Genomic DNA, 27,268 nt, shown 5'->3' with positions numbered 1-27,268 from the left:
GTTTAATGTAATGTACTAAAGTTTTTAAAAAATACTGGCGATTTTTAAATCAAATACAGAGCTACTCAAATAATAATCTCCCTCTGTGTACCACCAAAACCCAACTGCCATATCACTGAGGATAAAAGTATCTAATTTAGTCAAACAGTTAGCTAAATTATTGGTCAAATCGAGATGTTCTCTATCCTTCAGAATCTTACTAAACCCTTCCCCACATACACATCTGGGTTCTGCAGTACCTACATTGCCTTAGAATGGTGACACCAGGCATTAAACCTTGATAGAAAATGCAATCTTAAGGAATTTGTTTTAATTACTCTTACAGGCCATATATAAATGCTGAAAATCCCACAGCAATTAAGTGATTGGGTCACCACTATTATGATTTTCTTATTTTTTTCTCATTCTCTGTTTCTATTTTGCCCATATAGAGCTGATATTAATTAGGAATCTTCTGAAGATATCTCATTAATATCAGTTTATCTTTTTTTTCTTTTTCTTTTTCTTTTTTTTTTTTTTTTGAGAAGGAGTCTCGCTCTGTCACCTAGGCTGGAGTGCAGTGGCATGATACTAGCTCACTGAAACCTCCACCTCCCTAATAGTTCAAGTGATTCTCCTGCCTCAGCCTCCTGAATAGCTGGGATTACAGGCGTGCACCACCACACCCGGCTAATTTTTGTATTTTTAGTAGACATGGGGTTTCACCATGTTGGCCAGGCTGGCCTTGAACTCCTGACCTCATGATCCACCCACCTCGGCCTCCCAAAGTGCTGGGATTACAGGCGTGAGCTACCGCGCCCAGCCAATGGCCTTCCTTTTCTTCCTCAAATACATCCACCTCATTCTTGTCTCAAAGTCTTTGAGGCCACGTTCCTGGCCTCAGCCAGCCTCAGTCTCCCAAAGTGCTGGGATTACAGGCGTGAGCCACCGCGCCCAGCCCATATCAGCCTTTTAACCACTTGTCAATAGTATGAATGTAATTAAAATTCCTGAGAATTTATATGTGTGTCTGAAGTGCACAAACAATCCCAAACTGTCTTCAACTATAGAGGTCTCTCCTGGTATTTTGAATAATGGGTCATATGCTATAATATGATTCACAATTTAAAATGTACTATGCAAATTATACACTGATTTATGATCCTTATAACATTTTATTTTTTCAGTAGTTTATTTTCTCACATTTAAAAATCCTACTGAGGTAGAAATGGCTTTAAGAAAGTTTAAATATGCTAATTACTTTGAAATCCAATCTAAAATAACCTTACGGGGCCTTTTGTAACTATTACTTTAAATTTTCATAATGATTCATGTCTGCTTCATCTTTGATAAGTGTTTCTTAAAAGGCTGTTTCTTTAAGATATGCATTCTGCTTAAACAGCTCATTCATTCTAAGACGCTTATGGTTGTTCACTTGTTATGCTTATGATGGAAAGATTTACCACCATTCTCCTCCTCCCAAATAAATAATAAGGTTATTTATCTTAAGAAGTAAGGCCAAAAACATTTCCCTTTAGGATTGACTGTGCACTTCAAGTAGATGCGAACAAAGCAGAAAAACAAGATGATTAAAGATCTTGGTCACTCTAAAATGTTACCTGAGGGGACTTTATTTTAAGGTCATTATGTGAGTAGTACCTTAAAAAGAAAGGAATAAAATACCTGGGGAGCAAGAAGTAAGGAAAGGAAACAGCAAAGAAGGACTCACATGTTATCATTCCTTTCATTTCTGTTTCTCAAATAATTTTATAAAATAAAGGGACAAATGTGGAATTTAACCTTGAGAAAACCATTAATGTGATAATGACTTTTAAGTTACTGAGTTACTGATTCAAACCTCTCCTTAATCCAGTAGTGAAGAAAAAAAAGGGATTGTAAATGGGCTTGATTTTTAAAGAAGGTTTTTCTTTTCTTTTCTTTTTTTCCAGCCAACTGGGCATTCTTAAGTCTCTTTCTTCACCATCACAATAGGAATTAGGCCTAAGAATTATAAGTTTATACAGACATAAAAAGAGGGAAGGAAAAGTTTAACAAGAGTTATCAAATTAACAAACATACTTACATATGTTCCAACAACACATTATTTAATTTATTTTCATCTATGATCAGGTAGAAACCAGAAGAAACATTTGTAGCTTAATAAATAATTTAATTTCTTGAATTTCTATGTAACATATAAATTTATTTTTACAGGATATATAGAGAGCATACTCATAGAGAGCAACAGACTTATGAAACGACTATAAAACACAAATTATAATTTGAGTTTAAAATTTCTCATTTTTACACTTGTATTTGTCTATTTTCCTATTGCTAGTCAAAGCAAAACCAAATATATAATTGTAAGTATTCTAAGAAAAAAAGCGCCTCCATCACCTACGCATGAGTTACATACATTCTAGATTGTACAAAATCAAGAGGGTAGGCAAAACTAAAGGGAAACACTATGTAAAAATGCACTTTTTACTGACTGTTGAACAGATCTGAGAGTGTCTGAGTTTCAAATATGACTTGAACACCAGCAGAGGAAAATGACTCCATCAATTTTCCTATTTGGGTTCCCTCAAACTCTGAAACTGTAAAAGTTTTTGCAGTTCAATAGCAGATTATGTGAACATACCTCCACTACTTTGGTGGAAAGAATACACTAAGGATTCTAGTTAAGAGGAGCATATACTGCAAGGAATATGGACAACCACCCATGTATCCTAACATTAAGATGTCTTCATCCCAGTTGAGAATTAACCTAAACGGTCACATCTGATCTCCCCAAATTTAATCTCTCATTGACTAGTAAAGATAGATCCAAATTACTTTGCCACATTTTCATGCACTATGTAATAATGTCATTTCACATTAAATCTTTTTTTAATGACACAGCATGCCCTTTGAAACTTAATGTTATCTGGATTATGAAGGTTAAAATTTACACATCAATATTACATGTAATACTCTTAAGTTCATGTGCAGTTTTTCCGATTCTGTTCATTTAGTAGTGGAGAGAACATAGTGTAATGATTTTTTAAGAGTGATTGCCCTTGTTAAAAAGAGAATATGCTAAACACTTATGGACCACGGGGAATGCATCAATGAAGATAGTGAATGGTAGAAGAAACAACAGTACTTTACTTACTTTAACGAAGAATTCAGAAACATGAGTTTGTCAGTGGACCCAGAGGCTATTTAGAGAAAAATTTTCAAATGAGCAAGAGAAATACATACACACACACACACACACACACACACAGAGACATGTTTTATGTTCTGAGCCTAGAAGGAAGAAATGATCCTTGATAGAAGATTGGAATTGAGCTCCAATTTTTTTACATCCAAAATTATATCCATTTTCTATGGATGTGATGGAAATTTGATGATGACAAGGCACATTCATTTAGGATTAGGATTAACTCATCATCATATCATCCTTCTCTTGCTTTATTCAAATTTGGTTAGATCTTAAAGCTCCTTGTGACAGTATCTCAATTTATTAACATAGAATAACCTTTCACCTTGCTACCAATAGCAAGTAAGAGTAAAACTTTAAATAACCACTACCTAACTTTATTCTCAAAATTCTTCATATTCCTCCAAAGTCATATCATAAGTTATGAAACTGGCAAAATCATAATTGTTGAAAATCAAATATATAGCCACTTCTAAATCTTTGCCTAAAAAGAAACCTGGTGGGATTTTCTTTTTTTTTTTTTTAGAAAAACATGTCAAATGTTTGTTTCTTCTTTTCCTGTACTGGATGAATTCTTAGTTATGTTGTAGGAAAAATAATTAAACCTAAATCATAAATAAATTTACTGAAATAAGGCATCATTGCCAAATTACATAATTTCACACACCCCAAACTATTTTTAGAATGGGTGAAGACATGAGTAAGATTATCACAACAATGATAGCCAATTAGTTTTTATCTGAGCATGAATTATTTGTCATCATACAAAATTTTTGTTTACAGTATGCTGGGTCTCCCACAAAGCCAGGCCATTTTGGAAGGAGGCTTGTCTCTAGTAGAACCATAATTATCTCCAGAGTTTTTATGAATGAAGGTAGACAGTGGTAGACAAAACAATGCCTGTAAGTTATGTGGGTTTATCTGAATATCAGTTTCTGAGAATATCTTCTAAATCCAAACATCAGTAGCTTTTTAGGTGCTAGATGTCTTGAGACTCACACCCAGACGAACACCGTTTTACGCACATTAACAATTTTGTCTGGAATTTCAAGGGCTTTGTTATTTTACTCCTTTTTATAGACACAAGGTATCCTTGAACCCAAGATTAACATCTACTATTAAGGATAATCAAACTTTGATTATTGGTTACCTTCTTTGTTCAGAACAATAAAGAAGTGTAAAGGATTCATGATAAGGCAAGGAATAGCCTCTGTTTCCATTGATAAGCTTCTCCTTTTAGGGATTCTAGTTGCATCACCATCTTTTGGTAATAACTGTATATACTGTTAGAAAAGTTCCTCAGCAATAGGGAATGTGTGTCTGTCTGTAGATGGGATTTCTAACCTATTTAATAATATTTCACCTCTATTAATCAGCTATGTCAATAATGAGATTAATGACCAAGCAAGTTCAGATCAGAGACAGGAGGGGATTTTCCTCTTCTATGTCTGTGTATTCTCTTACTTCCAGTCAGTCATTTCATTTGTATGCTGATGCTATCCTTTAAATTTCAATATGCTTTCTTCTGGGACTAATGTTACAAACTTAACCTAATAAATAAAGAAATTAATCACGAGATTAAAAAAATACTCCTTACAAAAAAGAGAACTAGGGCATCATTCCAGAATCCAAAAATAATTCACAAATGTATGAATCAATGTTTTCCTAGAAATGGTGATCTTAATTTATATAAATGATATCTGAAAAGTTAATGACTATTCCAGGATAAACAAGACTTACAGTTTAAGGGTTGGCTCTCAGTTAATATTCTTGTTATAAAATGCTAGATAGCAATGAAATATGGAAGAAACCAGCATCTATATTTTAAGATTAAGTTGATAGGGTCCAAATACATATACTATGAAGAAAGTTATAATCACAAAGTGGTTTACTGTTTGAGCAATCGAGTCTTTAGCTATAGAAATATAGTAGATTCAGGTCTCTTAACTCATGTCTCAGATTTGTTTCATAGAATTGATCTAAACTTAAATCAGTTGTCTACATGAGATACAAATGTCTTCTCTGCCCACAGGAGACCTAAGGAATGCAGTACAAATTAAATAAGCAAAAGTTTTGAGCACCCAAATAAGGGGTAGGATGCTCATAAGCAGCAAGTAGAGGTTACACTAAAGAACCGGATGATCTTTTGAATCCACAATGTGTCGTTCAGAGCTCGAGCGGCAATTGATGAAAAACAGGCAATACCAAACAATCACGTATGTCCAAGTCTGGAAGTCCATTCTCTCCCCCAGCTTGGCTAACATATTCACACTTTCAACTGTGTTTTTACAACTAGAATATTCTTATCCCCCACAGCCCCCACTGAAAAAAGCGAAGGATGAAACCTAAGCACTAGGGGACATTGATTTTTTTCTCTTTTTATTGTGAGTTCTAACAGAACTTTTGTTAAACATAGAGCAACACATGACAGTTTCCTTCATTTCTTCTCACATGGAGCTGATAGAGGAATACTTGGGAGGAATGTTTCTAAAGCCATAGATAGCTTCTTTTGCATTTATTTCATTTTTTAAATATGACAAAGCATTAGAGGAAAAAGAAGTTTCATAAGTTGTGAGAATATCAAATATTACCCATCAATCCCTGAATCATGCTATTCAAAGTGCTTAAATCTACACTAAAAATAGAACCAAAAATGTACTCCCAATGCAGCTAAATTAACACCTATGGATGCCTAAAATATGACTGTGGTCTGATTACTTCCTCTACATTTATTCCACACTTCCATCGTGCACTGAAAAGAAAAATTAAAAAACAAACAGATAAATCAGGCCATTGCCACATTTACAGTTTTCTGAGCACTGGGGGAGTTTGGAATCCAGTCCAGTGAGGTACACTGCCACCAGTCCCTGACAGCTGTCCGTAGTACAAAGTAAACAATGGCCTTCTCAGATTCTGAAAATAACCCAATGTGCAAAGCTGACCTTAAAGTTTTATGTGTCCTTGCAGCTTCAGTTCTGGTTTGTGAAAATGTGACACAGATCCAAGGGGAGAGCACGGGAATAAAGAACAGATTATAGAGAAGGACCCAGGCGAGTTGTCAGGGAAATAAACAATTTTTAAGCAAATAATAATCAATGCACATCCCAAGGCTCCTTTACCTTGTCACACAGATACTGAGACCTTTTCATTGTTACAAATGCTTACACTTCTTGTTCATATATTTGCAAATTAACCTCACCCTCCCCAATGAACCCTATTGCAGTTTACACGTGTGTGTGTGTGTGTGTGTGTGTGTGTGTGTGTGTGTGTGTGGCCACCTTACTATTGTGACCAAAAGTGTAGAATTGTTTTCTCACTAAATGGTGGTAGGAATAAACCAAACGTACGATAGTCACTACACAGGCCCACAGATGATGACTGGGATGGGAGTTCCTAAAATGAATCACTAAATTAATGTATAAGTTCTATTATCAGTGTTTTTATCACATTGATTTTTTTTTAAAACTAAAAGCTACATAGGTAATATTTCCTTTTAACAACTCTGCCCTCTGCAGATTCCTTTGTGATTGATTTTGCATCAACCTTCACATGAATATGAATTAGCTGCTTATGTCATTGATTTCAAACATAAAGCTAAATGGTAAGGGATGAATTTCTTGGGAGCATCAGCTTTCTGTTTTCTGAAAGATAGAATTACATAGCTAAAATAAAGCAAATTCTTTATACAGTAAAATTAATTATTTTAAATACTTTCTGATCTAATTTAAAAACTATTTTGTATAAATAATGTTTATTTTGAAAATACTGATCTCTGTTGGTATTCATATGTTTGACCTCCTGAGTTCTTAAACACCTTGATATTAATAAGTGTTGCTTACGTCCACAAACTGAAACCACTTAATTCTTAATGTAGTGTTGAAAATTAAATACAAGGGAGTTAACATTTAATTACAAGGGGGCCGCACAATAAGTTTCACAGATTTTCTCTGACTCTTTAGAAAATAACATTTTGTATAATACAAGGTGACAAAACATATTTGATGACACATCCTGTCCTTCCCTTTGGTTTGGAAGCCTTCAGTGTAAATTTCATTTTGACTTGCGTTGATTCACTCTTTTGAATTAACTTGCCTGGCATTTGCACAGAATCTCATTTGCAGAGAAATTATAGAGGGAAAAGAGGAAGTAGAAGATTAAACAAAAACAGCCACAAACACATTCATGCCTTTCCAGGAAGTGATCAAATATAGGGCTTGATTTTTTTGTTTTTGTTTTTGTTTTTTGTTTTTTTTTCTTTTTTTGTTTTGTTTTGTTTTGTTGTTTTTATATATATTTATATTTATATATATGTATATATATATAAGGGTACATCAACTCATTTAAAAAACGGAAATAACACTCTTCCCCAATTTCATGCCCTTGATCTTCTCTTCTTAGTACTCTGTAGTGGTCACTGTGAAGTGATTAGCACACCTTTGGGTCTAGAGTGTATTCTGAAGAGCAGTGACTTGAATGTTAAGACAGTTAGACCCGCCCCCACCCCTGCACAGAGTTTACACATCATGCCGCCATTAGAAAGGTAGAGGTGGGGAATGAGGTGGGACAAGGAAGAGATTCAGGGCTCTGACTGGTGGGGCCCTCCTATGAACAAGTGTTCTTCTCATCTTTTTTTTTTTTTTTTTTTCCCCGAATGGCAATGCTGGCATTTGTTGCACTGTTCTCTGAAGGCCGACGTGGCCCAGTTGATCCTAGGCAGAACCCGAGAAAGAATCCGGTGCTCCTTGTCCCATTGGATAGATTTGTCCAAGCACCCCAAGGAAATGTTAAAAGCAAAGTAAAATTTTAAAAAAGGAAATAAAATAAAAACCCATTCTAAAACTAAACTAATGAAGCAAAAAAAGGGTTTTCTATCTACACATCAGTCTCTTCTTTAAAAAAAATGTAAATTTACAAATTCCAACGACATATAAAACAAAGTCAAAAAATGTAATGGTAAAAGACATGGTAAAACAGGAGGACACTGATGCTACAAAGAAATTCCAAAAAACATATGTACAAGACCCTGTTTTTCCTCTTGTTCTAGAGATTGTAATGCATGTTTTTTAACAGCAGCAGTCGAGGATTTAGTTCCAGGCACTGGACTGCAGATTCCACTCAACCTCCCAGGGACGGGATGTCCCTTGCTTTTCTGTCACCATATCACACTGGATATACTGGTCTCCCTTGGCAACAGCGGCAGGATGGCACTGTTTGTGTGGGCCTCATCTGGATTCTGCTCCCTGCTCGACTTTGTCTGTGGCCGCTGCCCGTTGATGAGTGTCATAGGGATGTTACAGTAGGTATGCTGATTGCCTATGGAGGTAAGAGGCAGGGTGCCGGTAGGAGGTACGTCGTACTCATAGCTTCGGTAGTAGTGTTTCTGACGCATTTGTGAATGGTACGTGTTGTGAAAGGTAGAACGGAGATCTGGATGGGCAGTGGCTAGAGCTGTGGAGGTGGCCGCAGCCATGGAAATGGCCGAGACAGTCTGCAGCTCCCCAAAAGGCCCTTGCTCACTGACATCTAAAGCCTGCTCATGTGTAATGGGTTCTATCCTCTTAAAAGGCATTTCATACTGTAAACGTTTCCAGAACTTGGAGTTCAACTTGTTGCATTTTGGTCCATGCCATTTAATGACCGTCAGGAGCTTGATGGTGTGCTTCAGGGCCTCCACCTCCTGGTAGTTCATAATTCCTCTCAGTTCACTGCATTCAATTAGAATCACTTTAATTTCTCCAGTCACAAGCATATTTCGAAGTCTGGTTTCCAGCTCAAAGATGCTCCAGCCCCTTCTAACTACGTAATTTGGGGTCATGACAATAATCAGCCGCTTGCTTTGATCTACACATCTTGCCACATCTTCAATGTATGCTACAAAAGATAAAAGAGTGCATCAAAATGAGTGAATGGAAAATTTGGTCCAGAAAGTCCTAGTAGATTCTCTTTCAGAAATTAAATGAAACTAGTTCACTGAATAGAGTTTGGGACTTGCTTCTCCTAATGTCAGCAATATTTTTTTTTCCCGGTACAAATCTCTCATTTGGTTTCTTTCAATGTCAAGGCTCACAAAATGAGATGCTTTATACAGTAATGGAGTATCTTTTCTCTGAGCTAGCAAAAATTAAATTTCATGTGAACACACAAAGACGTTTCTTTCTAGGGAAACTAACAGATACAAATTTTGAAGTAAAGAACCAAACATTAAAATTCCATGAAAAAGTGATGACTACACAGACACTCACATGAATATGCACACTCTCAAATGAAAACATTAACTTACTTCCAGTTGGGATTAAATCTCTATCTGGTATAAACAACTTATATCCATAATGCTTTTCAAGCATATCAGGTAGGATTTCAAGGGCAAAACGTTCTTCTTCCCCAGTCTCTTGATTCCACTGGTCAGGATCCACTTTGGTGTATGATAAGTATGCATCATAATCTTTATTGTCTGTCAAAAAATTCCAAAGAAAAGTCGAAGTCACTACTCTACAAAGATAACAATAGGACATGAAAACATGCACTTTTTTTCATAAACGTCTCCAAATGTCCCATTTCTGAAAGACCAAAAAATGAAGGCTTCATTAAGTTTCACTGAGTTCAATGATGCCAAATATTCTAAAACTAGTTTGGAGGTACAAAGGGTTGAATTTTGATTTGTTGTTGTGAAAAAAGTAGGAGAAAAATCAATGAAAAGAGTAATGAAATGCAGACTTCCTTTTTTTTTTTTTTTTTTTGGGACACAGTCTTGCTCAGTTGCCCAGGCTGGAGTGCAGTGGTGTGATCTTGGCTCACTGCAACCTCCGCCTCCCAGGCTCAAGCCATTCTCCTGCCTCAGCCTCCCGAGTAGCTGGGATTACAGGTGCACGTCACCACACCCAGCTAATTTTTGTATTTTTAGTAGAGATGGGGTTTCACCATGTTGGCCAGGCTGGTCTTGAACTCCTGACCTCAGGCGATCCACGCTCCTTAGCCTCCCAAAGTGCTGGGATTATAGGCGTGAGCCACCGCACCCGGCAGAATTTCACCATTTTTGATGCACAGATCACAGAGAATCTTGACTGCTTGTAAAAGCCATATGTTTGGATATCAGTATGCTCTTACGTTCAACTGATCCTACCCTTGGCCATTTTACCCAGTTGAAAAAAGAGAGAGAAAATGGCAACTGACTTAATTGTGGAGGAATGATTTTTTAGATTATGTGTGCTGTGTTGATTTTCTGTTGGGGAGAAAATAAAACCAAACTTGGGATAATTAATTTTTTACTAGGAGTCAGTTCTTGCATATTGGGATGGAGAATATTATTAAAATGAATGATTATAGAAAGACATTATTTTTCTGGTCTCCACTCATCTTACACATAAAATATTGCCAAGTTATTTTTCATCATGTTAATCAGTTTGTTCATAAGAATCAAGAAGTAGAATGTAAATAAAAGAAACTTAGTTCTAAAATCTCATTTCTCTCCTTACTCTTCCCCCTTTTTACATGAGAAAATTTTAAATATTTGAGGACTACTATCGTTTGTTATCTTTATCTTAATTTTTCTAATATACCATCTCAGATTTCTCACTTGTTGTTTCTAAGAATAAGAAATCATTTATCCTCCGGATAGTCTTTCTTTGGTCAATTTCCTTTTTCGACTAAGATATCAAGATTCATAGTTCACTTAAATTTTAAATACTGTTGATATGCTGAGTCTACCAATATCAATGTCTTTAGCTCTCTATTGCACTTCCCTGATGATAGGCAGTGTATTACTTGATGATTAGATCAAGTTAAATTGAAACACTCATAAATTTCAGAATAAAATGAACTCTGCATTAAGCATAGAACTTAAAATATTTGGGCTATGAAACATCAACGATAGAGGGACATTCTTGACCGTTGCTCTGGGTGGCTTTGGGACAATCCTTTTGACTTCAAGGACACTAAAATTCACTTCCTGAGATATATACATGTGTGTTAATTCTAGTAGTCTGATAATTTTGAGCCATCTAGAAATCATTCTATGATTATAACTTTTCAGGGCAAACTCAGAAAAGTGTTTGCTACATGTAAAGTTAACACAGGTATATAAGGCACTAACAACTTCACTATAGGATACTTGGAATAAAAACTTCAGCTATAGAAGAGTTTTTTAAACAGCAGCTTTTAGGGCAAAAAAGTTTAAGAAAAACAATCATACCAAATGTGTCATATTTTGGCATTTCCTTGATTCTTTAGCCAGCATATAGTTGTACATTTTAAAAAACAAAATCTAGTTTTCTCCAAAAATAATTATTATATTTGCTATAGAAAAGCTATATGCCCATAGGCCAGTACAATCTATAATTGTACCACTCATTGATGTAAACACTTTAGTTGAGTAAGAAATCATGAAAGCACACAATAAAGTCAGTACATAATATCGGTTAATAATTAATTAAAATATTCATTAACTATTCACATGCATTACCTATGAGATATTAAACTTTCTTTACAATATTGGTCATTAGTTTCTAGCCTAGCAGGAGATGCAGACAAATCAATAGTACATTCCTAAGAGATAAATGTATTACTAAGGGTAGTTCAGGAGTCACAGGCTAATAATGGAAGGACTCCTCAGGCCAGATTGTGGATTGTAGTATTATTTTGGGCATATGCTATTTTCTTGTAATCTGTTCTTTTCCAGTTTGCCACAAAGTAGTACAAAGTGGTGAAACTCCCCTCAACTAGGGTTGTGTAATAATTAGATCCTCATTCATTGCCTCATGTCTTCTCTAGGCTTAAGATTATTTTAAAGCCATATCAACATATGAACACCAGTAAGAACGGAGCATTCAGAAATCAGACGAGATGTAAACAACTGGTCCACCCATACTGGTAAATTTCAGATAAATATCACCTTTGCTTATATAACATTATGTTTCTGATTCCCCTGCTTCTTTCATGGAAACCTCTCTTCCAACCCATAAATACCGTCTTTCTGCAAGATGTTTTCTGCGGTCCACTTCATTTTTCTTTCAGCCCACTTTCCCTTAAAAATATCCTTTCCTTCCATAACATCAACTTCCATAACATCACTTCTGTGTAGATGCCTCCTCAATTTGGATGCACGATCCTGTTCTATTTCTCCTGAATTATGACAGTCCCCCACTCCTACCTGTAACCTGAACACTTTAATTTGCATCTTCATCATGCACCTCACACTTCACATGCTCACAACGTAACAAGCTTCCCATCTCAAGCTCTGTTCTTCATCTTTTATTTATTTCATTTTAATTTTAGTAACATAAAAATCTCATTTCTTTAATGTCAAAACTTCAGATGCGCGTTCCACCTATCCCTTATCTTTACTAATAATCTCATCGCCATTCATTGGTACAAATCTATTGGATTCTATTTCCATTCTAGGTTAGGCCCTACTCATATCTCAGCTGTTATAATTATATTTGAGTGGTCTTCCCGTTCCATTTCTTTCTCCTTCTGGAGAAGAGAGTCACCAAATTTACCTTCCCAGACCTTACCACTTATCATGTGTTATGGTGGCTTAAAAAATATCTGTGGCTACTTATTGTCTAAATAATCAGCAGCTGCATTTTTAGCTTGTTTTCCTTGAAGGTTAGCCCGATTTCCCTCAGTTGGAAGTGATGATTTTTCCCATGTATTATATGATTTTGCTTATATATTATCTTCTCTCTTAGACTATGAGATCCTTAGCTCAGGTATGTGACTGGGGCTTAGTAGATGCTCAAGTTTATCAGTTGATGAAATGAACGAATGGCCTTTCATTTTGGTATCACATGACTCACACCCGATAGCTAATTTTGAGATTTTTCCCAAGACTCGGATCATTTCTCAGGAGAGACTGCTTTGGAGATGTAGACTCCATGCTGCTCTGACTTCTCAAGGAATTACTAGGAGCTGTGGTTCAGAGTTTAGCAAGGCTCCTTTGGAATACTCTTGAACTGTAGCTTCTTACTGTGATTCATGAAAAGACATTAGGGTTGGCCAGGTGCGGTGGCTCACGCCTGTAATCCCAGGACTTTGGGAGGCCGAGGCAGGCAGATCACAAGGTCAGGAGATCGAGACCATCCTGGCTAACACGGTGAAACCTCGTCTCTACTAAAAATACAAAAAAATTTAGCCAGGCGTGGTCGCGGGTGCCTGTAGTCCCAGCTACTCGGGAGGCTGAGGCAGGAGAATGGCGTGAACCCGGGAGGCGGAGCTTGCAGTGAGCCGAGACTGCACCACTGCACTCCAGCCTGGGTGACAGAGCGAGACTCCGTCTCAAAAAAAAAGAAAGAAAAAAAAAAGGCCTTAGGATCTGTGTAAATGCCTCTAGGAAAGTGGTTTTCAGACTTGAGCATGAATGACCATCATTTGGAGGGCTGAGCCCCACCTCTAGAGTTTCTCATTCAGTAGGTGAAGAGTAGGTTCCTAGAATTTATATTTATAGCAAACTCTCAAGAGATGCTGCTGCTGATTGAGGGACCACACTTCGATAAACTCTGTTCTAGAACAGGATATAGGCATGCAGAGGTCTCAATGACACCAAACAACTGCAGTTATCTGCCAGGTATTTGACCACAACATCATAAAAACTAAACCTTGCCCCCTTGGCTCCATGATAGATCGTCCTAATACTTAGAGGAGATATACTCCCAATAAAATAGCTAAGAATTCATGTTTTTATCAAAAAGGGGATAAATTTTTGCCTAGACTAATATATGAAATAACCATATTAATCTTAAATGAAATTTAGGAATTGGTGCTATGACATCAGTTAGTTTTCTATCTCCTTATGTCATCTGGATGTATTTATAGCACTTAAGTTAATATCTCCCAGTTATAATGGAGTTGTTTCCAAGTAGATTATACTGGTAGAAAGCCTCTTTCAAGCATCTGCAGCACCATCCTCAAACCAATGGGACACTTGAGTGATATCTAATTTCTCTCTTTCTCCAGAGTCTGCATCAGTGCAGTAATGGGTTAGGCATTTATTTACCATCAGAAGCAAATCCATGATTTGAAAAGTTGTCAGACTGGAAGCAGAGTGCCAGATGCCATACTAAATTCAGCAATGTTTTTTGACTCAAAATCATATGGATTCTAAGGTGTCTTCCCTTTTTCAATTACCAACTGTATATGCATCTTGGATAGTACGTCTTAGATTGTTTTGATATAATTAAGAACATAAATTGACATAGTTTAATGTGTATGAACTTCATATGACTGGTGAAACTTTGAAAAGCTGACATCTTTATAACCATGAAAAACAAAATTATGCTAATATTTTTAAAGGCTAGGGCTAGGATAATTTAAATTCAACTTTCATTTATAAACAGCTTAAAAGTAGTTATAGGTTGGTACAAGAGTCTATTTCTTATTCTGAGCTTTATTCTCAAAATCCTCTGCAATTTAAGCCATCAACTATAATTCTGTTCACAGCAGAGATGAAAACAGCTGGTATACACACTCTTTGTAGTAATTCTTTATAATCTGCAATGTAGTCATTAAGTTACTCTTTCTTATGACTTTCAAAAGACCCTGGCAGATATGCTCCACCAGAAAACCAAAACCAAAAACAAACAAACAAAAAACAAGACCCAATCATTCAACTAGTTGTTTGGTTACTTGAAGTCAATCAACAAGTCCAGCAGATATTTCTTCTTAAATTGAATTAACTAAAAGCTTTGATGTTTTATAAAAACATTTTTGAGAGGAAAGAAGGAAGTTTGGACTCTGTGGCGTTAACAAATAAAAAATATGAATTTAAAATATTAAGAACTCTTGATGAAGAAGGAAAAAATGGAATTATGTTCAGGAATGAAAAGAGGGTTTGGAAAGGTTATAGATAAATGCACCTTTCTCTTTAACATATGAGAGGATAATACCCTCAATGTTCTTTAAAAGGACTGAGGAAGCAAGGAATCTGCAGGATTATTTTAGAATAACACAGCTTTTAAGAAAATGTAGGTTGAAGACTCACTTTTCAAGTTGAAGGTAGTGGCTGTATTGGATTTGGCTAGAAAAAAGATTTACTGACAATAGAAATGTTTTAAGTATGACATCCGGTTTGGGGGAGTTTTTAACCTCTAAACACTTACTGAATAGTTGTCAAATGTTTTTGGCAGCTGGTCATTCCTTTTTTTTTGTTCTCAAGTATATATGAATCACATAAGTGAAATTGACTAGTGGCAGAGGCCGTCATTCAGTAAATGGATTCCTAAAATGAAACTGGAGGAGGGTTCAAAGATAAATTGTATATTTCATCTTTTTTTAATCCTAAAAGTTGATTTTGTATGTTTAAGTGTGGCATATTATCACAGAAAACTGTGATAATTAAAAATTTGCATTGATAAAATTTGAATAAATTATAGTTTTCAAAAAGTAAGTCACATTTCTTCTTATGTCTCAGATTTGCCATCATATGCTTTCTCAATTTTTCAAGATAGGATTTTTCAAATAAAATTCTCTTCAGAGATCATATATCTTTGAATGAATAAACATTAGATATATAAAACCTTAATGGTTTGATTTTATGATTATTGAATGTCAATGTCTTAATAAATTTTGCTTTTCATTTCAATTCTGCTATGACAACCTCTGGCAATTGTTGTAAAATAAATTTGCTTGACTTGTACAGTTTGAAGTATTTACAGTACTGTTCTAATTCACATGTTGTGCCATTTGGTACTTTTCTGGATTATTTGAATCTATAAGTTCCCAAACACTTAAATTTGATACTAGTTAAAATATCTGTGGTATAAAGTAGTGAAAAAAACACCCAGAAGCTTAGCGCAAATCTTGATTGCCATAACTTTTTATATAACTCATTTGGGACTATATTTTCTGATCTATAAAATAGCACCTTCCTGAAGATGTCTAAAATTAAATGAGACCCCATCATATAGCAAAATGCCTGGTCCAAAGGAGTCATTCTATAGATATTTATTTCCTTCTCTTGTATCCCTAAGAGGGCAGCAGGCAACATAGATTCAGAAGTCTTAAGGGGATAAAAAGTAGCAGAATAGCAAAGGGAGCACAAGATTTGGGATAAGAAGCCTCGGTTCCTACCATTTAACAGTTAATGATTTGAGGCAAGTCATATACCCAGAACAACTCTACATCTCTCCTTCTGGGATCCAAAAACTTGTTCTAGCTTCTAAAGATTATTCCTGTGTATGTAAATGGTCTAACTACCACCACCACCCACCCCCCGACCAAAAAAAAAAAAAAAAAAAAAAAACCAAAAAAAATCCCTATAAGGTTTTTAAATAATTTGCAGAGGTACTATGTTTCACTGATGGACATGAGGACAATAATTCCTGAAACTATGAATAGTGAGTGACCTTGTCATTGAAAGAGAAAGAAAAAGAAATTCTATGGCCTAAGATTTCATAGATGCCAATGTGCTTAATATGCCTGAAATGGAACAGATGTTCACATTTTCTGAGATGGAGGTGGAGATTATAAAAAATTGCTCTAACTAATTTTGTTCAATGCCTGTAATAACTCCCAACGTAGGACTAGGAGATCTCTTTCTTCATCTTTAAAATAGGATTCGTGTTAGTGATTACAGTGTTCTTATAAGCTTGCCCTGGCGTCATTATGAGTAAGCATGCCCCACATACTTCATAGTCAGAGAAGGAAAAAAAGCTGAAAACAACAACAAAAACCATTTTACACTCTGAAAAAAATATATAAAGTAGGATTATAAACTTTAAACAAAACTTGAAGGGACACTCCATTCAGAGACATGGAGGAGCAAAGGAGTCTAACACTGTTGTGATGTCTGTATTGTTTTTTAAAATCTTTCCAGCATAAATGGTGGTGGTACTTTGTTAGTATAAGTTCTACTCTAAAGACAGTAGCTTGCCCTTATTAGGATGGTCAGCAAGCATTTAACTAAAATGAGGCAACACTCCAGAGGCAGTCACTACAAGCACTTAAACTATATTTCTGATCAAAAGTAGATGCTTCATCAATGAACACAATGGATATTAGAAATCAAGTTTCATTGCTAAAGATAGTGGCTTTTTACTGTGTACAATGGGTCTTGGAAATGGTATTTCCATGGTAAAATCAGTGTTAATCAAGACATATGAATTACTTAACACAATTTAGAAACACATCCCCACCCTTACAAAAATCTAGCAGGGCCAGTGGTCTGCCCCCTTGGAGAAGATCTTCTAGGCTTAATTCCAAAATGGTCTTGATGAAAATTATTCTTGGATGTCAACAGAAGGTGAGTTCAATCCTACCACTGGAGTATTGCCACATTTGCCTTGGGAGAAAATTTCTTGCAAGGTTTCTGAAAAGCATGCACACATGCAGATTCATACATGCACACAAACACACACATATACAACAGAATTGGAACTTCTTCTGATTTATAAGTTGAGTGATAAGGCTGTCGGCTAATAAATATTTTTCTGGCAGAATTTATCCAAACTTTCTTTCCTTTTATTGTGGAATCAAAGTGGTAGGGGGATAGCGTATCTTCTCCTCCCCTTAACCATTGTGGTTACTTCATTTTCCCCAAAAAACTCAGAGAATTATGCAAGATTACATTGTCTTAGGTTCATTCTCAATAGCTGTGTTATTACAAAGACTAACATCTTATTCTAACTAGAACTCTGCATGTTGAGATCCCATGGGGGTGGCAATGCTACAAAAGTAAGGTGGGTCACCCTTTGATGGCAATTGCTTTCTGAGCTAAGTCTAGACTGTTCTAGCAGGCAAAATGGAGGCATTTTAAAAACTGGAACAGTAAATTTGTACTTAGATAATTCTGTTAGAATGTGAAGGATAAGATAGAGAAGTAGAGAATGAAAACAAGAGGGTGGTGTAGGAGGCTTGGACAAAGCAGTTGCAATTAAGGGTAAGGAAAATATCTATTTTTGAGAGGTGCAATTGACTGATATTGATGACTAATTAGAAATGGCACATGAGGGGAAAGTGTGGCCAATGAGATAGAAGGTGATACAAGGAACTGAGGTGTAAAATGGAGGATGACAAAGAATGAGTATGGGCAGGGAGTGTTGTGGAATTAGAAATGCTAAGGACCGAATGCAGGGGAGATAATAAAATGTAAGGTTATATAGAGGGGAACAAGGAGTGATGTGAACGAACTGAGAGAGAAAAGCATCAATATGTTCTATCTTTAAAAAATATTAGAATCCTTCTATATCAATCATAATCCTTCTGATAAAGAACTGATATAGCCAGGTAATGCCTTTTGTAATGACTCCAAAGGAACTGAGTGAATGTGTCCCTGATGCCAGAAACTCCATCTGCAAGTCTGATAAAATGGCTGTAAATCTTGGAATTTAGAGCCATTTAGACTGGAGCTTAAATTCTGTCTTTCTAATTGTGTGATTCTCTGATTATTGATAAAGTAGTCAACACATCACTTGTTATTCAATAAATGGCCATTGAATCTATTATTATCATATTGCTATAGTAGGATATTATTAAACATTTTTCCCTGGTTATTTTTCACACTTTTTGCCTTATCTTACTTTCAAAAGTATTTTATAAATTACCCCTTCAGGGAAGGTAAATATGATAGCCATGAATAAAGAAGGCATTACTCAGGTTTGATTCTAAATTACATTTTTTAAAAGACAAGACAAGAATTTACAAAGCCTTGGGTTTTGTTGAATAGCCATCTCTTCTTTGGAAGAGGAAAAAGCTTGCAGAGCTAGGAAGCATGGGGATTTGATGATGTCAGAGAAGTTTTTCACTATTGGAAGAGTAGACCATTCTTTGACCATAAAAGCATGTATAGGAGGCTCTAAGGGGCTGTGACTAAGGTTTACAGCCTGCATGGGTTTCTGAGAAGGGGCCCTCAGGGCCACAGAGAGGAGAAGAGGATAGCAGAACTTCATATGGTTTGAGGCAGAATCTGAGAAGGGCGAGGATTTGTGTCAAGTTTCCCAGGGAAAATCTTGGGAAACTGTAAACTTCGTAGAGAAATCCTGCACTCAATGTGGAAACTGTATATGAAAGAGGCAAAGGATGAAGAAGATGATTACTTTTTTTTTTTAATGGGAAGGTGGGTATGCGTGTAGCCGAGTTTATGGGACTAGAAACACAGGTAAGAATGTCTGAAATTCCCAAGGGAGAAACATCTGGGCAAGTGTGTGAAACTTGTGACTGGAGGCCATGACAAGGATCTAAGCCTTCAGAAGTCAGTGCTCAACATGTCCAAAGACCAGGTGGTAGTATCTCAAGTGAGGAAGGGATGGCATATGCACCAGGTGACTTTTTCCTTTACCAGAAAGCTACATATGAGTTCCCTAGAAACAGGTTTAAACAAGAGTAAAAGAGAAGAAGGGAAATGGAATATTCCAATTTTCAACTGAGTGTTAACCCACAAGAAGCTGAATTCCAAACCAGAAGTGACGGAGTAATCTTGGAGAAGCAAGGTTATAAGTTTTTTCTCAGTAGAAATGGGAACTTGAGAGCCAAGCTGAATGGTTTTAGAGCACTAGAGAATTAAAGAAAGTTGCAATTATACACTTCTAACTTTTGTTAAGATATAGATTTTAAACTTGCTATATAATTATTAGTACTGCTGTATGGTTCTGATAAAACAGTGTCTCTGGAAGTTCTAGAGGTTAGGTGTGATGCAGCGGGAGGTACGAGTTAAGAGTGGGGCCCTGACCACCATTTCAGCAGGAACGGGTCTGCTTTAATATAGGGAGGCTGAACATGTGATTGCGGTTCTAGTAATAATTTCTTCCCATAAAACCATTTGAACAATCACTGCCTTGACAGTCTTTGCTTCCCCCTGCCCCCCGCTTTTTAGGGGAATAACTTGTACATTAACATTTTCCAGATGACAATTAAGTTTGTTATCTTGGTTTTCTTTGGGTCTAATTCATTTTCAGTGGCATTTCAAGAAAAGCCCTAATACTTAGACCCTCGATTGTGCTTAAGATGGCCTCAGAGACAGAGTTCTAAGAATTGCTAAAGGATTTATTAACTAAATTGCTTTCCAAGAGAACCTTCTCATCTGTTAGAATACTGTTTGTTAGTGTCTGTCTGCTTTGTTTTCTTACTTAAAACATTTTTTAAAAAACTGAGAACCCAGCAGCTTCAGAACAGCAATGAAATCTGGTAAGGCTACCCAAGTCAGTCACTGAAGTGAAACTTCGAATCACTGAAAGTTCCACTGCGTATGATTAATTCATTTTTATTATATTCCAGAATTTTCTACATTCAGAAAATGACATATTACTGCCCTAGAAATTGATAGTTTGGTAAAATGATTCATCTCATTCAGAACACAAAATAAACATATTCAAAACAGGGTTAATAGAAAAGGGGAGACTTGTTTAGGTAATGTGCTTTTTCAAATACCATGTACTGTGCTAATTGTGCAAACAACAGCAGATCTTTAGATTATACTGAACATACTAAATTAAAAAAAATAAAAATAATAGAGAGTATCCGATAAGATAAAGGCTTTGGGAATAGACTTATTTTCAAATCCCATCATGGACACTTACAGTATTTGTGTTCTCTTCTTGAGTAAGTTATTTAACCTCTGAAAGTCTCAGTTGCCTTATCAGTAAAATGGAGATTACAATATTGACCTCAGGATGTTTGTGAGGGTTAGCAAGAATGACTCTAAGAATGCCTAGCACTATGCTTGGTGCTCATTCAACAGTAGTTCCGACAATGGCAAAGTCCTTATATTTCTTTAAAACAGCAGCAATAGTAATAATAATAATTTGCATCAATAGGCAAGAAAGTTAGAAACAAATAGGCAAATCAGCAATTAAAAACTTAAGAAAAAGAAATGGTTTTGCTGCAGCTCAGGCTTCACCCTAATGGGAAGGAGAGAAGGGTAAACCAAGAGGAGTGTTAGGCATTCTGAATAAACCACTTCTCTTTACAAACCTGCAAAACTAGTTTTGCTTGTGGATTTATTATTCCAGAGGACCCTGGAAACGTGGCAACATAGGCAATTGCCTCATTTTCCTTGGTACCATTTACTGCAAAACTGAAAATCACTGAAAAAAAACAGTATATAAATATGATGAGACCGGGTGCAGTAGCTCGTGCCTGTAATCCCAGCACTTTGGGAGGCCGAGATGGGGGGATCACCTGAGGTCAGGGGTTCAAGACCAGCCCGACCAACATGGTGAAACCCTGTCTCTATTAAAAATACAAAAAATTAGCTGGGTGTGATGACGGGCGCCTGTAATCCCAGCTACTCGGGAGGTTGAGGCAGGAGGATCGCTTGAACCCGGGAGGTGGAGGTTGCAGTGAGCTGAGATCGCGCCATTGCACTCCAGCTTGGGCAACAAGAGTGAAACTCCACCTCACAAAAAAAAAAAAAAAATGATGAAGAAAGCTTTGTCATCTGTACTATTCATTGTCAGTTTGCATATGCTTCCCATCTTGCTGGTTTATCTTAGTTTATTTTCCTTTTTGGTCATTTTTTAAAAACATAAGTCTAATGTGCAGTTTAGGGAGCTGAATTTTAAGGACTCCATTTTCCTCTTAGATTGTACACATATTCATTGGTGACCAGAAGCAAATACTAATTATGATTTCCACAAAACAATATTTATTTGTCTACTTACAGTAAAAATATGAGATGCATTACTATGAAATTAATGTGCTTGTGCATTTTTCTGTTGGTCCACACTTGGAATAAAAATTAGGCTATCTAAATATAGCTAAATAAACAAGATTGAAAAGACTGCTGGATGAATTTAAAATACTCAGTACAGTTTATTATAACGGATCAGTCTAAACAGGAGCAAATTGAGATTCGCTTCAAACTACTGGGCTAGAAAACACAATTAAAAGAGACACTCCTTACCTAAAAAAAAAGTAAAACTGGCCTTTCAGTCCTGATTACAAGGTGAGAGAAAAGGAACACTCTGATGGCATTGCAATCGGTGTTTGTAATTTGTAAGTGTTTGGAATACAATTCTAAAATGGATAGGTGTTGCTTTACAACTTTCAGAGGAAAATACCTACAGTATTGGCTCTAAAGCATCACACATTTCCTTACAAAAGAGAAATTTACAAACTGAGCATTGAAAGAATATACGAGCTGCTGCCATTGATTATGCACGTAACTTTTTTCCCCTTCATAAAACAAAGACAAGAAAGAAATTAGAACATTCAGAAAGAACAATAAAAGAAGTAACATCCTACCTCCATCGAGCTCTTCAGCTCCAAAATGATTCCTGTAGAAGAGCATGATTTCTATCTTGTAACACTTGTAGATGGTCACCAAACATACAAGCAGCAAGAGGATAGCACCAAGGCCTCCAGCAAGTTCCACTGTGTACATTAGCTCTAGAAAGAAAAAACCACAATGGGGAATTATATGGTATTCACATCCAAAATCATAAATTAAACTCAGTTTGATTTCACATTTTCCTGGATGAGATCAGATGTGGGTTAACGGGTTGACACAACCCCTTTCCTTTTTGCATGAGAATTTGACCTTTTGATAACTTTCTAGCTCTGTTTCCTTGGTAACTAGATAAGGTGGTATGTGACAACCATGTTGCTAAGCAACATTGCTTGTGGTAAAAATGAACCTTGGTTGGTAGCTTGTATTTGGATTAAGAGAATTGTAAATATCTGATTGGAAACTATAATATTGGGTTTAACAGAGTACCATAACTCTCTTATATAAATGTATCACTTGTGGAGATCCCGGAAGCTATGCTTATGGGGTTGATAAAATAAATACTGATTCCTGTGGATATGAAGCTTTTAAGCCAGGATGACTTTTGGCCTCTCCCAATGAGAATCTTGATCCCTCTCACTTGAGCTGTCACCTGTGGGTTGGGGGCCAAAGAAAGGTGAGAGGTCAAACAACACAGTTTCAGGAGAGCACTGTGGATTGTTGCATAGAATGTTGGGAAGACTATCTAATGAATGCTGTCTGCTGACTCCTGCCAGGAGCAATAGCTCCTCTGCTGTATCTTCCTGAATACAGTGATACCAAGGTGGTCTACCATAATCTTGGAGGCTGAATGCTTTTTGGGTGTAAGAAGTAGGCCTCCTAGTGGATGGGACAGTATATGAATATGTTGGTGGTGGTTTATTTTCATTCAACCGTTTACTTTTTAAGATTTTTGCTTCCCCTTTTACCAGGCATGTTACTACGTTCTATCCAAAAAAGGAATTTTCTTGACACTCACTGTATACAAATTCTCCTTTTTCTATTGAATATCTACCTTAGATCAAAACGTATCAGGAAAACTTGGAGATAAAATATTTTGTTATTTTTTCCTTCTTTAGAACCATGGACATTGTAACAAAAATAAGGATATTGGTATTTAAATAGTAAGCCATCATGCATAGATTTTTGAAACTCACTTTAAGCGTTATCGGTAATCATCATAGCCCAAATGTTGTTACTGATGGGTAGCCATTGTTCCCTGCAGTTGACAACTACCTTGAAAAGTACTAGTTTCCTTAACTACAATTAAATATAAACATTTCTGAAATTAAAGCTGTAAAATAATGTTATTCTTGATTCTGTAATTCAGAATCCACCAGTAAGTTATCTAATTTCATAACACAGTCAATGTAAGCTTAGACTGAGAACTTTAAAATGATCCACGGTTTTGCTGGTAACAAGTACCCTCAGGTTATCAGATCAGTCCTGAGTTCTCACAAATGGGGTGAAATCATGATGGGACTGGTGTAGTATGAGTGACAAATAATCTGAAAAGCACGGCCATCATTTTCTTACAAGAACATTGTGTATGTGTGTGTGTGCAGGTGATGTCACTTTTCCTGTAATAATTACAGGAAAAAAAATCCTCAGGCTGGGCACGGTGGCTCACACATGTAATCCCAGCACTTTGGGAGGCCAAGGCGGGCAGATCACCTGAGGTCAGGAGTTTGAGACCAGCCTGGCCAACGTGGCGAAACCCTGTCTCTACTAAAAATACAAAAATTAGCCGGGGATGGTGGCAGGCACCTGTAATCCCAGCTACTTGGGAGGCTGAGACAGGAGAATCGCTTGAACCCAGGAGGTGGAGGTTGCAGCGAGCTGAGATCGCACCACTGCACTCCAGCCTGGGTGACAGAACGAGACTCCGTCTCAAAAAAAAAAAAAAAAATCCTCATTCATATTTCCTATTACCTAGCCCTTGATTTCTAATTCTACAGTTTAATAAACAACACATTAACTACTGTTTAATCAAGTGTATTTTTCTGTAATTATTAAAATTAAATGGGAAATTGAAGAAAATCTTATTTAAAACGATTGAACTGTATGCATCTAAGAAAAAATAAAGTGAGATCAACTCTTTTAGAGTCTAAGTAAATTAATATGAAGTGTAAAACACTGAAAAATACCTCCAGCAGCTTATCTGATTAACATTGTGGGGAACCACACAAGACAGTACTACAAAAATACCAGGAACAAAATACAAAAAGCTCTTCAGTATAATGTTTTCCCCCTATTATATGAACAGAAAGGGTGAGCGGCTAATCCTGTGGGGATACATTGGGTCTTGTTCACTCAAGATAATAAACACCATACACAGAAGCCTGTGTAAAATTCTAACTTATGCCCACAGGGTGATTTATACATCAGGAAGATATGATTTAAAATACATTGGATATAATGTGAGAAATAAGCATTTTGACTACGGCTTCTTTTAAGATTTTCTAATTTAGTATATTAAACACTAGGAATTTACCACTCAAAAATTTCTTGTACAAAAAAAGAAATGGAAAAAGAATCAAGAACACTTAGCTTCCACTCCCAAACATTGCTAGTGAGAGTACCCAATGATATTACCACATTGTAAACTTTGGGGTAATTTCTAATAAAATTAAATAAAAATCTACCATATCAATAGCAGTTCCACTCCTAGGTATTTGTCCAAGAGAAATATAAGCAGATATCTGCAAGAAGAGTTGTATGAGAATGCTCAGAATAGTCTTATTTATTCACAGCAGCCACAAATAGAGACAATATAAATGTCCATTAACAGGAAATGATGAACAAACTATTGTATGTTCATATGATAGAATATACTCAGCAATAAAAGTAGTAAACTACTGATACACAAAACATGCATGACTCTCACAAAATTATGTTAGAAAAAGGAAGCCAGACACGAAATAATACCTACTGTATGATTCTATTTAAATTAAGCTCAAGAACAGACCAACATAATCCATAGTGACATAAATCAGAAAATAGATTCATTGGTGGTGATGAGTGAAGGGAAACTTGTTGGAATGGAGGAAGAGGAAACTTTCTGGGGTAAAGGAAATAGGTTTATGGTGTGGATACACAAGTGTTTATATTTGTCGGAACTCATTTAGCCAAACACTTAGAGCTACACGCTTTATATTATGTGAATCATATTTCAATTCTTTAACATTTTGATTTTTTTTTTAAGAAAAACGCAAGTTCTAACCAAAGGCCTATGTGGGGAGAAGTGTGGGAAGAAAGCTGGGAGTCAGGAAAGCTGCTCTGCTGTAGATAAGAGCCCAGGCAGAGAATGATTCTTTTATGGTGCCCCCAAGCACATTCTTTGCATCTGGAGGCACTACACAGGGGCTGGGCATGTGGCATGCCTTAAGTGCCCATAGATAGTCGAGGAGCTTTGGAAATAATAAAAAATCTTTGCCTGAAATATAATCTGATCAATCTAATAAACAGAACTCTCATTTTCTCCAGATGGTATTTATAATACTGGTCTCTATATACTTTTTTAATTTTGAGAAATTGAATACAGGTAAATTAGAGAAAAATTGTATGAAAATAAGTCCTTCTTATTTTTAGCAAAGTAATTACCCAAATAGGAGTTACTCCCATTGCTACATGTCACGAGCCATTTAAGAAATGATATACATTACTTACAATACTCTACATAGCCAATCAATAGTGTTGTTTAAAATATAATAAGAAAAAGAGAGCAGGGTTGATGTAGCTTAGCAGTTACAGAAACAGTCTTGTGTCACATGAAAAACTCCTTTAGGGTACAAACATGTGAAAAGTTATATATGCTTAGAGAATGAGCAATAAGCAAGAATAATTCTTCTGGGCCATAGATAGTCATTTACTAATAATAGGAATACCAAAAACAAGTCTAAAGAAACAGAATTTACAAGGAGCTAATTTATCCTGAGATCCTGAGAGCATCACAGACTTTCCCCCAGAGACTTCTGTAGTATTACATTGCAGAAGCATAGTGTTCTTATAATGTCCTTATAAAGAGGTCAGGAACAAAATGGAAATGTGTCTTTCCCCATGGTGCACAGTGCCTGCCCCTCAGTTATTACAATATTTCTATGCAGGAGTGTAATATACAAGCCTACACATTATACATGTATGCAAGTTAAATTTTTTTTCTATTTAAGTCACACTGGTTTATATAGCATATGAAAACTCTCTCAAAGAAAATGGTGCATTAGATTTAGCCTCTGTATTCTTTTGCTCCAAGCCAGACAGATTCATTAATACATGCGCTACCTATTATTGCTTATCCTTTGGGTTATACAAAATTACTAAGGATTAAATTCTGTCACAGTTAAGAGAAATCATTTGGGCCCACTGCTGTATTTTATCTTTACATTACAATGTAAATGGTGTTGCCCCAGCAAATGTCATTTTCCCTTTGAAATGGGATCTACTTTTCAGCTCTAGTTCAAGTTGCCTGGAGTGGCGGCATTTAAAAAATAAAAAGATATCATTTCAGCACAATTCAACATCTGAGGACAGAAGGAGAAATGCAGACCTTTTAAAATCTGTTTAGCCTTTGTGTTATTTTGTTAAAATGATAGACTCTGCCCCCTTTAAGGGACTGAGACTGAATATTGAAAATTGTAAAGCAAAATTGCTAGGCAAAACCTAGGGAAAACTGGCATTTGGTTAAAAACAACAAATGAACAAGTGCCAAAGAGTTGCATTTAAGGGCCCCAGCAATCATTTAGTTACAGGCAATTAACAATAGTCCTAGGAAAGCTCCAGTACAGGCTAAGGGAAAACACATTGATTATTGCTGCAGTAGTAGACTGCTTTGGAATAAATTGTTTCAATTTAAAACTAGATTTGCTACAAGCATTTTGAGCAATGACTACAAT

The 27,268-nt window shown here is 36.1% G+C and overlaps 1 protein-coding gene across 1 annotated transcript in view; it reads right to left on the bottom strand.

The window, feature by feature from the left end:
• Positions 1 to 478: 478 nt before the first annotated feature.
• Positions 479 to 27,268, bottom strand: part of IL1RAPL1 (interleukin 1 receptor accessory protein like 1) — a 1,371,738-nt gene continuing 1,344,948 nt past the window's right edge. Inside the window, exons 9-11 of the mRNA XM_008959191.5 lie at positions 22,355 to 22,498; positions 9,465 to 9,635; positions 479 to 9,055 (exon numbers count right to left, since the gene is read on the bottom strand). Of these exons, the coding sequence (XP_008957439.2) occupies positions 8,337 to 9,055; positions 9,465 to 9,635; positions 22,355 to 22,498 (1,034 nt within the window). The 3' untranslated portion in view covers positions 479 to 8,336. The remainder of the gene's footprint in view (positions 9,056 to 9,464; positions 9,636 to 22,354; positions 22,499 to 27,268) is intronic.

Source organism: Pan paniscus, chromosome X, assembly GCF_029289425.2.
Source record: "Pan paniscus chromosome X, NHGRI_mPanPan1-v2.0_pri, whole genome shotgun sequence".
NCBI lineage: Eukaryota > Metazoa > Chordata > Mammalia > Primates > Hominidae > Pan > Pan paniscus.
Note: the sequence above shows the minus strand (reverse complement) of the source record. Positions and strands in the feature narration are given on the sequence as shown.